Here is a 13,889-nt window from a genome sequence, read left to right as displayed (position 1 = left end):
GGTAAGAGGCAGCTGATGACAGTAGGGGGCACTCAGAGTGCAGGTGCCACCCCCATGGGGTGACCCTCCAAGTGTCCTGCTCCCAGCTGCCTCTCTCGCCCACAGATGTCATGGGTTACAAACCAGTCCCCCTCAGGAACGAGAGCACCTTGGAATCATTCTGTGTTTCCAAAACTTCCCTCCTATGGCCCTGCAGGAAGGAGCCTGTCATCCTGATGGGCAGAGGACTCAGGCCCCTCACAAGCCTTCAGCAGAAGGGCAGGCACACAGGATTGGATGCAAAATCCAAAACTTCAGTACAGCAGGGAGCAAGGAGCCCGGGAGTGGGCGCACTGGCTGTGCACACGCCTGGACACTTTCACAAGCACACAGAACGACCACCTACCACGTCCATAACGCTCCAGATGTCCTGAGTGGAGAGAGTTGTGTTTATTCACCATGTCATACGCGCATATAGGGAACCTCTATTTAGGAGCTGGTGGCCTGCACTCAGCACCGCACAGATAAAAATATACGACTTTCAACACAGATCCAAATACCCTCACATTTTAAAAGTCAGGATTCCCTACACAAGTTTTAAGCTGACAGGATTCAAGTTCTGAGTTTTCATATATAGCTTTAACTTGTATTAAACACATGTTTATTTACAACGTGGAGAGAGAATAAGGGGCAGTTAAGGCCACTTTCTCCTGTGAAACACTGCAAAATATGTACATAAGTACAACCTAATATAGGCAAAGGTTCTAAAAATCATCCTTCTTGGCTTCACGTAATTGAGTATCAGTCGGGGAGTGGGGAGCGGCTGCCGATAGCACCAGGCCATGCCAGGCCACGCCACCAAGGGCGTGTGCATTCACTTTTTCATTGAGCTGCCCTCAGAGCTGCTGCCGAGCTGAGCCCCGCACCGGCCCAGGTGTGCGCCGCACCCCAGACCGGTCTGAAGCACGTGTCACCGGTCCCTCAGTTCCATTTCCAAATCCACCAAGGTCCAGTCGACAGACATTTCCAAAAAGAATCCTGCTCTAGGGCCACTTGCGCTGAGAGAGCACACCCGGGGGTCAAAGGGCAGCCACCGGGGGTCAAAGGGCAGCCATCAGGTACTCCCCAGGGAAGGGCTTGCGGCCACCAGTCACCGCAACCCCGCCTCACCTCCGATGCCTGCTGTGCCCAGGGTGGTCCCGCTCATAGCGACGGCCTGTGCGTTCATACGACCTCGAGCGCTCTCGTCGCTGATCTCTGTAGTAATGACTTTTCTTCTTGTATTTTCCCGGATTATCCGCCCGCTCCCGTGACCTGCTTCGAGAACGGGAAGAACTCCGGCTCCGAGACTTGTGTGGCTTCTGGGGGTACTTGCAGTCCTTGGACTTCCGGGAGCCCCGAATCTCAGAGCCTTTGTAGGGAGCGCTGCGGGGGGCCTGTCTCGGTGGGGAGTCACTCCTGCTCCGGGAGCGGCTCTGCGACTTGGACCCACCAGATGTGGAGCCGCTGTCACTTTTCCTGGGAGGAAGAACAGCACCACCACACGTGTGACCATCTGGCCCGGCCAGGCCCCACACACCCACAGGAGCTCAGACAAGACACACAAGCTCCAGGTTTAGAGAAACAAGAAACCACCTCAGGGTGAGAATGATTACCCCGAGGGACAGCCCCACCCCGGTGTCGGCCTCCTGGGTGCGCCCCGAGGCACACACCTCCTCTTAGGAGACGCTGATCGGGATGGGGACCTCGAGTAGCTCTGCTCACGGCTCCGGCTCCGACTTCGACTCTCTCGCCCCTTTGGCAAGCTGTGAACAGGACAGGAGCCAGTTACAGAGCAGAAGTCCCTCCAGCCAACCCTGACAGCCACCTGGGCAGCCCTGGGGTCCTACCCGTTCACGGGGCTGTCCGCCTTGGCTTTCTTGGCGCCCTCCAGCCTCCTCTTGGTGTTCTTCACAGACAGTGGGGAAGGCTTGCTCCCTTTACCTTCTTTGGGGGATTCCACTAGAATCAGAACAAGAGGTTAAAAGCCAACCACAAAACACTCTCCCAACAAGAAACAAATTCGTAGAGCGAGATAAGGCCCCTCTACAGGTCAAACAGCGACGCAAGCAGACTGTAACTTCTGGCTCCCAGCTGGGACCCAGAACTTACACAGACATCATAGAAATGCAGATGGGGCTGGACGCGGGGGCTCACGCCTGTGAGCCCAGCACTTTGGGAGGCCGAGGAGGGCGGATCACAAAGTCAATACATCGAGACCATCCTGCCCAACATGGTGAAACCCCATCTCTACTAAAAATACAAAAATTAGCTGGGCTTGGTGGCACGCGCCTGTAGTCCCAGCTACTCCAGAGGCTGAAGCAGGAGAATCGCTTGGACCCAGGAGGCGGAGGTTACAGTGAGCCGAGATCACCCCACAGTACTCACCTGGCAACACAGCGAGACTCTGTCTCAAGAAAAACAAAACAAAACAAAAAAACCCCAAAACATGTGAGTGTGTGTCTCTCTCGCTCTCTCTCTCTATATATATACATAGACACACACTCACACACAAATTACCTGAGCGTGGTGGTGGGCGCCTGTAATCCCAGCTACTTGGGAGGGTGAGGCACAAGAATCACCAGCATCTGGTAGGCGGAGCTTGCAGTGATCCCAGATAGCGCCACTGCACTCCAGGCTGGGCAACAGAGTAAGACTCCGTCTCAGAAAAAAAAAAAAGCTGGGTATAGTGGCTCCCACCTGTAATCCCAGCACTTTGGGAGGCCGAGGCGGGCAGATCAACTGAGATCAGGAGTTCAAGACCAGTCTGACCAAAATGGAGAAACCCCATCTCTACTAAAAATACAAAATTAGTTCAGTGTGGTGGCGGGTGCCTGCAATCCCAGCTACTTGGGAGGCTGAGGCAGGAGAATCGCTTGAACCCGGGAGGCGGAGGTTACAGTGAGCTGAGACAGCGCCATTGCACTCCAGCCTGGGTGACAAGACAGAAACTCTGTCTCAAAAAAAGAAATGCAGGCCGGGTGCAGTGGCTCACGCCTGTAATCCCAGCACTTTGGGAGGCCGAGGCGGGTGGATCACGAAGCCAGATTGACACCATCCTGGCTAACACGGTGAAACACCATATCTACTAAAAATACAAAAAATTAGCCAGGCGTGGTGGCAGCCACCTGTAGTCCCAGCTACTCAGGAGGCTAAGGCAGGAGAATGGCATGAACCTGGGAGGTGGAGCTTGCAATGAGCTGAGATTGCGCCACTGCACTCCAGCCTGGACGACAGAGCGAGACTCCATCTCAAAAAAAAGAACTGTAGACAGGCCCTTTGCATCACACTGAACTCTAGGTCTGATGACGTGTATCATCTATGGCCCCACACTATAACACCTTCATCAGATGACAAGCTACCTGGGCAGCAGGATAAACAAAAGCATTTCAGACAACCTGTCATACTCCCTGCTAATCAACAGAAAGGCCAGGTGCCTATGCTCCTAGCACTCTGGGACGCTGAGGCAGGACAATCACTTGAGGCCAGGAAATTCAAGAGCAGCCCGGCCAACATAGCAAGACCCAGACTCAACTAAAAAGATAAAGAATTAGCTAAGCACAGCTGGGCGCGGTGGCTCACGCCTGTAATCCCAGCACTTTGGGAGGCTGAAGCGGGCAGATCACGAGGTCAGGAGATCGAGACCATCCTGGCTAACCTGGTGAAACCCCGTCTCTACTAAAAATTCAAAAAATTAGCCAGGCGTGGTGGCGGCCACCTGTAGTCCCAGCTACTCAGGAGGCTGAGGCAGGAGAATGGTGTGAACCCAGGAGGCGGAGCTTGCAGTGAGAGGAGATTGCGCCACTGCACTCCAGCCTGGGCGACAGAGCAAGACTCCGTCTCAAACAAAAAGAATTAGCCAAGCATGGTGGCATGTGCCTGTAGTCCTAGCTATGCAGAAAGCTGAGGTGGGAGGATCACTTGAATCCAGGAGTTGGAAGCTGCAGTGAGCTGCGATCACACCACCATACTTCAGCCTGGGTGACAGAGACCCTGTCTCAAAAAAAAAAAAAAAAAATGTCTGGAAGGAGCACATACACCAGAATGGAGGCGGGGGAGAGTCACCAGTCTTTGCCTTTGTGGGGAGTGGATTCCTGCACTCTAACAGACTCACCCAGCTTGGGGGCAGGAGAGAACCCCGAGGTACCATCCAGCACCTGTGTGCCCCCAGGCAACAGGCCCCGGGCTTGGGCCTTTGCCTCTTCGATAGCGTGCTTTCTTTTTTCCACTTCACCCTCCAGGTGTGTGAGATCAACCTGCAAAAGCCAGAAGGTGTCCGTTCAGAACCAGGTGTTTCTGGCCAAACACAAACGCATACGTTACATGAAAAAATGCCGAAGAACCTTTTTCCGAGCATAAAGCTGCAAGATCTTTAAGCAGATTTCCTGAATTTCTTCTTCAGTTGCTCCAAACAAAAGAAACCAATGGGGACGATTGGGCAAAGGAATCTGTGAAAACAAACACTATCATCATTACACTTTCCTCAACTTCACAGCCAGCAAGACTCAGGACAATTAAAAAAACAGCCTGTTGGTCACGAAAATGCTTTGGCCCAGATTAGAGTAATTTGAAGAATAACACAGTAAAGTTTACTGGAGGCTGGAGAAAAAAAAATCAGACTAGAATCTCTCCATAGTAGCAACACACTGACCTCCAGCGTCCGGGCAGCAAGATAAATGCAGGCGCAGGCGATGCTCTCTGGCTGGAAGCGCACGAAGACGTCGGTGCGAAGGCTGTCGTTCATGTAATTCCTGGAAGCCAAACACAGGAAGAACTGCAATGCCCCACCCGGGAACCCAGGTCTTCCGCCTGCATTATCTAGAGAAAATCGAGATAAATGTACTACCCCTCTAAGGAGTCTATTGCTAGGACTCAGAGCTAGACAGTCCTGTGAATCTCAAGAGTTAATGGAGAAATATTCTAGCTGCTTTTTCTAAATACAGTAAATACAGGACAGGAAGGCACAGAAATTATTAGAAAAAAAAAAAGCTGGCTGAATGTCAGACAATACGTGTTGCTATGAAAGAGAACCGACTTTAACTTTACTTTTCCCCTCAACCTTGGCCTGCTCTCATGCAAAGCACGATGCCTCAGAAAGAAAATGTCTACTGGAGTCACTAAAACGCTTTTGATTAAAGAAATCTAAATGCTCAAAATCCATAGTGCAGAGAAACATGCAAACTCAAATGAACTGGCTGAGCACAAAGCCGGTGTGGCTGCTGGGAGACAAGCCATCCTCTTGGGTTCCTCTTCCTCTTCCTCCAGGGCGCTGGCGGCAGGCCCCTTCTCTGCTGACCGAGCTGCAGCTTCCTTGAAGGAGTCCACTTGGAAGAGGGAAAAGCCCCTTGGGTGCAAGTTGGACGCGTGGGAGCATCGTGCGGAGGGAGACTCCGCACCCAAGGGCAGGCCTCTTCTCGGGCTCACCAGAGCCGCTGCCAACTGTCCCATTTCAACAAGGGGTCTTAAAATGAACATTCATAGAATCAGAAGCAACACAATACTGAGAAGCAACATAATACTGAACATTTCATCACAGTACATTCTTTAACTTTCATATTTAGAAGCTATAAACATACAAAAATTTACATTTTTTAAAAGTTGAAGCATTTAAAACCTGGCTACATTTTGAGCATTTCCTTTAGATCTCTAAGATTTAATAGACTAAAACCAGACCTTATACTAGCTTTATGAATACTGCAAAAATAGAAAGGGTAATTCCATGAGGACAGGTGAACTGGTTTTATATTTACTGCTCCTCACATACCCCAATAACGGGGAGCCTTGGGGTGGGGCTGCACCCGCAGACGAGGTGGGTCGTGAGGGAATCTGACCCATGACCTTCCCGCAATATCTCTGTCCTAAATAAACCTTGGAGAAGGTAACATACAAACCCACTCAGAGATTTCTAAATGAGAAGTCCTACAGGTACCTCTTGGAGACACCCGGCTCTGGAAGCAGCTCCAGGCATCACGGGGGAATCTGTGTGGCGGCCGTGTGGCCCCAGCCCCTGATGCAAGCGTGCCAGTGCACAGCTCTAACACAGATACATTCAATAATCAGTAACCTTTCGGTGTCTAATCAACAACTGTCAGTATTCAAGTAGTGATATGAATCCACGAACTTTAAATTCTTAAAAACAAATGAAATCTTGAGAACATATAAACTTATTGCTGTATTTGAAGTGATACAATATTTTTCAAAGTATCCATGAAATAATTTAAAGATGCACACCTTTTACCAGAGCGTGTCATGCAAAGCTGCTGAAAAGAGCAACTTCAGGGCTTCTAGAAATCATGACATAACCCCACACTGACACAGCCAATTTGTCTCTTCAATTCTCACAGCTTTCCATACCATTTTTTTTTTTTAAGAGAAAGGTACTGCATCTTTATCATACAGGTACAGCAGTTTTAAAGGGACAAAATTCAAGTCAAGACAGTTACCAACTCTAATCAATACGATTACCAAAGCACGACAGAGGATTAACAAGAAGCACAATCGTCAGAGAACCACAGCAGGAGTCGGCCATGGCTATGCTATGTGCGTACCACCAGTCTAGAGCCAGCCTTCGGTGGAGAGCCTGCACTGGATTGGCTGAAGACGCCGCTGTCCCTGCACCAAAGCACTTGGACAGCAGAGGAGAAGTCTTAGTCACTTACCCTCAGAGGCTACCCTTTGATTGAAAGAGTACAGAAAAGAAAAGTCAAAATAGGTTCTCTATTAAACATGTCATAGCACCAGACAATTCAGTCAGCAAAAATATGACCCTTACAGACTTAACTCCATGGGAAAAAATTCACCAGAATCCCCAGAATCCCCCAAATACTAAACTGCACTTTAGGGTTCCTTTCTAGCACATGCATCGCTAAAATCGGCCCCAGAACCTTCTCTGCCCCTCTCCCATGGGATGCAATGTCAGTGGAGGAACAGACCAAGTCTGCACTAGCCTGTCCCTCCACCTTCCCCGGGAAAAGGTCCCCCTGCGCCAAGTCAACAGCTCCCAGAGGAAGCCCACTGACTGCTCTCTTCAGGGTGGGGGACACAGGAAGTCCAGGCTTGCAGGGAGGGGACGGGCCACCTACCGTGACTGCCAGTGCCCATTTTGGGAGTCTGATTGGAATTTATACAGCAGGAGCACTGGGCACTCGGACAACTCCAGCCCACAACCAAGTCACTGGGCTGCCTACCCACTGCCCAAGTGCCTCAAGTCAACACATTCCTGCACTGCCCTTGCTGGTCTCATAAAACAAGGAAGCTCAACTCACCATGAGGTCTGGACCAGGTGTTGGTTACGCTCACACTCTAACACCTGAAGGTACATAACGATTATCTGGAAGATACGGGTCAGGCAGTTATTACCAAGAACCTTAAGAGCCCAGAATTCAGATCTTGTGGGTGTCCATGCAGCAAACAAGAGCCTCAAGCTAGATCCCAGGAGTGGCTCCTGGCCACACGTCTGGCAGACGGCTCAGCTGGAGGGAGCTTTGCGATTGCGCCTGCTGTCTGCCTTGGCAGCCAGGCAGGACGCATGCCCGTGAGCCCAGCCACACAACCCACGGCACAGGCCTCGTTCTTCATGGGGCTGGTTTCATTCTAGTCTTCAATGCCTTTCCACCAGTGAGGGTGGCCTGTCCTACACGTCTCTGTACCCCAGTTAACAACTCACCGAAACACAATATGAACATACTTTCAGCAAACAGAGAAGAACACTTCGGGCCAGGCACGCTGGCTCACGCCTGTAATCCCAGCACTTTGGGAGGCTGAGGCGGGCAGATCACCTGAGGTCAGGAGTTCGAGAACAGCCTGACCAATATGGAGAAACCCAGTCTCTACTAAAAATACAAAATTAGTCGGGCATGGTGGTGCACGCCTGTAATCCCAAGTACTCAGGAGGCTGAGGCAGGAGAATCGCTTGAACCCAGGAGGCGGAGGCTGCATGAGCTGAGGCTGCGCCATTGCACTCCAGCCTGGACAACAGAGCGAGATTCCGTCTCCAAAAAAAAAAAAAAAAAAACAGCACTTCAATCTGTGGTGGGCAATTTGTGGATAATTTGAACAGATGGCAGAAAGCCGAACAAGCAGATGAGGAAACCCACCAATAAAAAGGAGATGGAACCAAAGATGGAAACAATTTTTTGGGAAAACAAGTGCTTTGTTTCCGTGTGACACAGAAGGCACCCACAACGCTGGGAGTGAGGGACCGTGTCACGGCCATGGTCCTCAGTCAGACTGCCGCAAAACTCGCCAGTCATTTCAGACTAAAGGGGCCAGAATTCCCCTAATTTCTCCATAAGAGGAAGTAAAGCTATCACTAAAGCAACTGTAGAAAATTAACTGTTGAGGCTGGGTGCAGTGGCTCACACTTGTAATCCCAGAACTTTGGGAGGCCGAGGCAGGTGCATCACCTGAGATCAGGAGTTTGAGACCAGCCCGGCCAACATGACGAAACCCCATCTCTACTAAAGATACAAAAATTAGCCAGGCGTGCTGGCGCATGCCTGTAATCCCAGCTACTTGGGAGGCTGAGGCACAAGAATCACTTGAACCTGGGAGGCAGAGGTTGCAGTGAGCCAAGATTGCACCACTACACACCAGTCTGCATGACAGAGGAAGACTCCGTCTCAAAAAAAAAAAAAAAAAAAAAAAAAAAAAGGCCAGGCACAGTGGCTTATGCCTGTAATCCCAGCACTTTGGGAGGCCAAGGTGGGAGGATCACGAGGGCAAGAGATCAAGACCATTCTGGCCAACATGGTGAAACCCCGTCTCTACTAAAAATACAAAAATCAGCTCGGCATGGTGGCACGTGCCTGTAGTGCCAGCTACTCAGGAGGCTGAGGCAGGAGAATGGCTTGAAGCCGGGAGGTGGAGGTTGTGCCTCCACTGCCACTGCCACCATGCCACTGCATTCCAGCCTGGCGCTAGAGCGAAACTCCATCTCAAAAAAAAAGAAAAGAAAAAAAAATTAACTGTAGAGAAAGGAAAACATAAACTAAAATTCAACATTTATAAACTCACCACTATTTTTGAAAGCCCAAACTTAAATAATGCCATTTCCAAAACACTTAAAAATGTGTTACTAAAATAAACAGCTGACACTAGAAGACGAATACGTCAGGAACTATTCTTGAGATTATAAATAGAAACTGGGAAGCCAAGTCAGGGATGCACTCAGTCCTCTTCAGAGCCTTCAACTGCACTGAGGTGGAGAGAGGCGGCCAGGCGGGAGCAGCGGCCTAGGCGGGCTCGCAGGGCAGGAGCCACACACCCACCTTATGAGGATGCTTCACATGGACGCAGAAACCCAACTCTTTGAGAACTCGTCTTTCCGCCTTTATAATTTGGTTCTTTAAATTAACATAATCTTGATCCAGTAGTAGAGGCACGGGCTTCCTGCCAGAGAGAGAGCACAGGGTCTGCACCACCGTCGAGCAGAGCAAGGCTTCTGAGATCCCGTCGTTACCTCCAACTATGAGCACCTAACACAAACCCCACAACACAACATCTCTACGAAGTCCACATCCTCTGATGAACAAAACTGCACACCGCTCCCCACAGCCCAGTGCCAACCTCCTCATCCCTTCCCAACGATCCCTCCCTGCTTTTCCTTATAGATCAACAGCTTCTGGTGCACAGGCATAGACCGAACATAGCAAGTTTTAGGATCTCGTGGCACAAATGCTAAAAGCACTTTATGTGACTCACGATAGGAAGGTACATATTCACAGTTCAATAACCACAGAACCAATGAAAGCACAATTATTTAAATACAGATGGGCCAGGTGCAGTGGCTCATGCCTGTAATCCCAGCACTTTGGGAGGCGAGGCAGGCAGACTGCCTGAGCTCAGGAGTTCGAGACCAGTCTGACCAACATGGTGAAACCCTGTCTCTACTAAAAAAATGCAAAAATTAGCCGGGCGTGGTGGCGGGTGCTTGTAATCCCAGCTACTCAGGAGGCTGAGGCAGGAGATTCACTTGAACCCAGGAGGCGGAGGTTTCAGTGAGCCGAGATTGCATCACTGCACTCCAGCCTGGGTGACACGGTGAGACACAGTGAGAGTCCGTCTCAGAAAAAAAAAAAAAAAAAAAAAAAGGGCTGGGTGCAGTGGCTCACACCTGTAACCCCAGCACTTTGGGAGGCCAATGAGGCCATGTTTTTTCTTTTTTTGAGATGGAGTCTCACTCTGTTGCCCAGGCTGGAGTGCAGTGGCGCGCTCTTGGCTCACTATAACCTCCACCTCCCAGGTTCAAGCAATTCTCCTGCCTCAGCCTCCCAAGTAGCTGGTATTACAGGCATGCACCACCACGACCAGCTAATTTTGTATTTTTAGTAGAGATGGGGTTTCTTCATGTTGGTCAGGCTGGTCTCGAACTCCCGACCTCAGATGATCCACCTGCCTTGGCCTCCCAAAGTGCTGGGACTATAGGCGTGAGCCACTGCACTCGGCAAGGCTGCTTTTTTTTTTTTTTTTTTTTTTGAGACAGAGTTTCACTTTTGTTGCCCAGGCTGGAGTGCAATGGCACAATCTCAGCTCACTGCACCTCTAACTCCCCGGTTCCAGCGATTCTCCTGCCTCACCCTCCCGAATAGCTGGGATTACAGGCACCCGCAACCACACCCGGCTAATTTTTTTTTTTTTTTTTTTTGAGACGGAGTCTTGCTCTGTCGCCCAGGCTGGAGTGCAGTGGCCCGATCTCGGCTCACTGCAAGCTCCACCTCCCAGGTTCACGCCATTCTCCTGCCTCAGCCTCCCAAGTAGCTGGGACCACAGGCACCCGCCACCACGCCTGGCTAACTTTTTTGTATTTTTAGTAGAGACGGGGTTTCACCGTGTTAGCCAGGATGGTCTCGATCTCCTGACCTCGTAATCCACCCGCCTCGGCCTCCCAAAGTGCTGGGATTACAGGCGTGAGCCACTGCACCTGGCCAATTTTTGTGTTCTTAATAGGGACAGGGTTTCACCATGTTGGTTAGGCTGGTCTCTAACTCCTGACCTCAGGTGATCCACCTGCCTAGGCCTCCCAACGTGCTGGGATTACAGGCCAGCCCGGCCAGAGGCTGTGTTTTCTAAAGGACTTCAATTAACTTCAGGTGCATAAACCCTGGGCTAAGGTCAGAGGCAGCGGTTCTCTGCTGGAGAAATTTTACTATTCCAGGGCCATGAAGCAACATCAACAGACTTTCGTTTTTTTTGGAAACAGGGCCTCACTCTGTTGTCCAGGCTGGAGTGCAGTGGTGACATCACAGCTCACTGCAGCCTCAATCTCCTGGCCTCAAGCAAACCTCCTTTTTCAGTCTCCCAAGTGCTGAGATGACAGGTGTGAGCTCCCACATCTGGTATGAGAGAATTTCTGGCTGTCACATCTAAGGTGGGGTACTCCTGTCATCCAGTGAGTGGAGACCAGGGATGTTGCTGAATCCTGCAGCACGCAGGAGAATCCCCTACAACTAAAGATTATCCAGCCAGATGCGGTGGCTGAAATCTGTAATCCCAGTGCTTTGGGAGGCTAAGGCCAGCAATTCCTTGGAGCCCAGGAATTTGAGACCAGCCTGGGCAACACAGCATGACCCCATCTTTACCAAATAAAAAATAAAAATTAGCTGGCATGGTTGGCGTGCTCCTATAATCCCAGCTACTCAGGAGGCTGAGGCAGGAGAAACTCTTGAGCCTAGGAGGTTGAGGCTGTAGTGAGCCATGATCATACCACCGCACTCTGCCCTGGACAACAGGAAACCTGTCTCAGAAGGAAAAAAAAGATTATCCAGCCTGAATGTCAATAGTGCTGAGATTAAGACTCCCTGCTCCAGAGCACTCAGAAACTTGTGGGACAGAAGCAGCAACAGGGCCGTGCACTGACATGGATATAGCAGGAAGCCAGCCCCAGCGCGACCCGCCACAGTGCACTGTCCTCACTGGAGCCCCTGCCCTTACTAAACAGCATCTACCGATGCCTCTGAGCAGGCCCTGTTCGTGGAACTTGAGAATGCGCTCATGAACATCCCACAGGTTTAGAGCCTCAGGCCTGTACTGTGTTATACGAGCCTTACTGTAGCTTAATCAGAAATAAAGAAAATAGACATCTATGATAGACTAGACAGCTCTGACTGACTCACTTTTTCTCTCTCAGCTGTCGAAGGCGGTGAAACACATTGATGACGTCCCGTATGCGTCTTGGGGCCTCTTCTATCTTGGAAGCCAGGTGGACACAGGCCATTGACACATGCTGAAGCGGAAGCATTGCAACACGCCCATGTTTGTCCCCAGCCACGGCGTCCTGACGGCCGCCAAAGGCTTGAGGGCTATTCAGACCAAAAGGGAGGTGCACCCAGGGGAAAAAAAAAGTCAAGAAACAGAACCCTCCGGCACAGAGCTCAGACTGGGGGGCAAGTACTCACTCCCCTGAGTAACCGGGCAAAGTAACAAACCGTTTTACCCTCAACATACTTCGCTGGGAATGAAATGCAGGAGGAAGCCTTACCTCCATGGAGTGCTTCACGAAGGACTTGGTATAAAAGAAGCGCTGGAACAACACCTGCCCGGTAGCCATGGCCACCTAGAGTAGAAGAAAGTTTCCGTATTTTCAAACGCACCATTCAAAGCCTTCGCGGCCGAAAGTCATCGAGTAACGTGGGACTCCCCACGCAGAACCAAACACTGAAACGCTTCCTACGTCCACAAAGGCTCTTCGCGTCCCGCCGTCTCGGGATCCAGCGCACTGGCGGGCGGGGAGGCCCCGGGTCAGGGGCATGGGCTGGCTAGGGACTGGCGCCGAGGCTGGGGTCGGGGCAGGGGCAGGGGCTGGGGTCGGGGTCTGGGCGGGGGCGGTGCGGGCCCCTCTCGCCGCCAACAAAGGCGGCTGCCGCCCCAGCGGTTACCTGGGCCGGAGGCTCGCGGCCGCGCCCTCACCTGCGGCAGGCGGAGCAGGATACCAGCCGCCTGGATGAGCTCGCAGCCCACCACGCGGAGGTCGGTCTCTGTGTCGGTGTCGAGGCCGCTCGACATGGACGGCGTGAAACGGAGCTTGTCGTCAGGCAGGAGGCAGTTCTCCAAGGTGATGAGCACCCCGGAGTACAGCCTGTCCCCGATCAGCACCCCCTGTGACCCTGAGGGTGCGCCCCCAGATCCCGAGGCGCCGGCCGCTGCCGCGGGAGCTGCCGACCCTGCAGCACCAGCCGCCGCCGCCGCCGCCGCCATTTTGTGCCGCCGACTCCCCTTCGGCTTCTTCCCGCAGGGCGGCTCCTCGCAAAGCTCCACGGCCGCCACCGCCCCGCCCCGTCGCGTGCCATTGGTTCGGCCCGCGACCAGCGCGACGCCGCCTAGCCGCAATTGGCTACATAACCTGCCCGTCAGCCACGCGCCTAACGCCGACGCCGGAACCTGGCGCGGGTGGGGCGGGCTCGTTACCCAGGGGACTCCGCGGTGCCGGCCGACCCGGAAGCATGTCTGTCCCTAGCGGAGGCGCGGGTGCCGTGCTGAGAGCGCCTGCCTGTGCGCCCCGAGCGGGGCCGGGACTCTTCCAAGATGCCCATGTTCGCACAGAGACCCCGGATCGCGGAAGCTCGCGTCTCGAAAGGCCTGTGGGTCAGGGGGGGCCATCTCGGTGGGATCTGGGGCGGGACGACCCCCCACTGCTGAACCCTGGGCGCGGGGCAGGGTCAGAGGCTCCGCTCGGCCTCCCCCTGGATGAGACGCGCATGCCCGGTGTCCCCCGGCCGCCGTCGGCGTCGTGTCTTCAGTCCTTATGGACTCCAGACTTTGGGGATGCGTATTAACGCCAGACTCCTGCAAAGTCTTGCCTTTAAAACTCAGCCCCTGGGGAGAGACGGGTGGAGGGATGACTGGAAACGTGGCCTCGACGTCCCTACAGAGCC

General features: G+C 52.4%; 1 protein-coding gene across 5 annotated transcripts; it reads right to left on the bottom strand.

The window, feature by feature from the left end:
* Positions 1-407: 407 nt before the first annotated feature.
* On the bottom strand, positions 408-13,392 carry CCNL2 (cyclin L2). Of its 5 annotated transcripts, XM_034953029.3 has the most exons (11): positions 12,925-13,392; positions 12,497-12,571; positions 12,132-12,241; positions 9,288-9,408; positions 7,284-7,348; positions 4,670-4,769; positions 4,362-4,466; positions 4,133-4,274; positions 1,869-1,980; positions 1,692-1,784; positions 408-1,497 (listed from the first exon to the last, which is right to left on the bottom strand). In XM_034953029.3, the coding sequence occupies exons 1-11, from the start codon at positions 13,210-13,212 to the stop codon at positions 1,146-1,148; spliced, it is 1,563 nt and encodes a 520-aa protein (XP_034808920.1). In that variant the 5' UTR covers positions 13,213-13,392; the 3' UTR covers positions 408-1,145. The 5 variants fall into 5 exon arrangements, 3 of the variants coding, with proteins under 3 accessions (XP_034808920.1, XP_054955463.1, XP_034808925.1); XM_055099488.2 differs by lacking the exons at positions 7,284-7,348; positions 9,288-9,408; positions 12,132-12,241; positions 12,497-12,571; positions 12,925-13,392 and adding exons at positions 5,201-5,479; positions 6,567-6,694; XM_034953034.3 differs by lacking the exons at positions 7,284-7,348; positions 9,288-9,408; positions 12,132-12,241; positions 12,497-12,571; positions 12,925-13,392 and adding an exon at positions 5,201-6,672.
* Positions 13,393-13,889: the final 497 nt, after the last annotated feature.

Source organism: Pan paniscus, chromosome 1 (genome assembly GCF_029289425.2).
Source record: "Pan paniscus chromosome 1, NHGRI_mPanPan1-v2.0_pri, whole genome shotgun sequence".
Classification (NCBI taxonomy): Eukaryota; Metazoa; Chordata; class Mammalia; order Primates; family Hominidae; genus Pan; species Pan paniscus.
Note: the sequence above shows the minus strand (reverse complement) of the source record. Positions and strands in the feature narration are given on the sequence as shown.

Excerpts from the sequence above, each read along its gene's own strand:
- CCNL2 (XM_034953029.3), bottom strand. The coding sequence starts at position 13,212 with ATGGCGGCGGCGGCGGCGGCGGCTGGTGCTGCAGGGTCGGCAGCTCCC. Across the intron at positions 7,349-9,287 it reads ATGTGAAGCATCCTCATAAG|ATAATCGTTATGTACCTTCA; the intron begins GTGGGTGTGTGG and ends CGTATCTTCCAG. Across the intron at positions 1,981-4,132 it reads CTCTCCTGCCCCCAAGCTGG|TGGAATCCCCCAAAGAAGGT; the intron begins GTGAGTCTGTTA and ends TTCTGATTCTAG.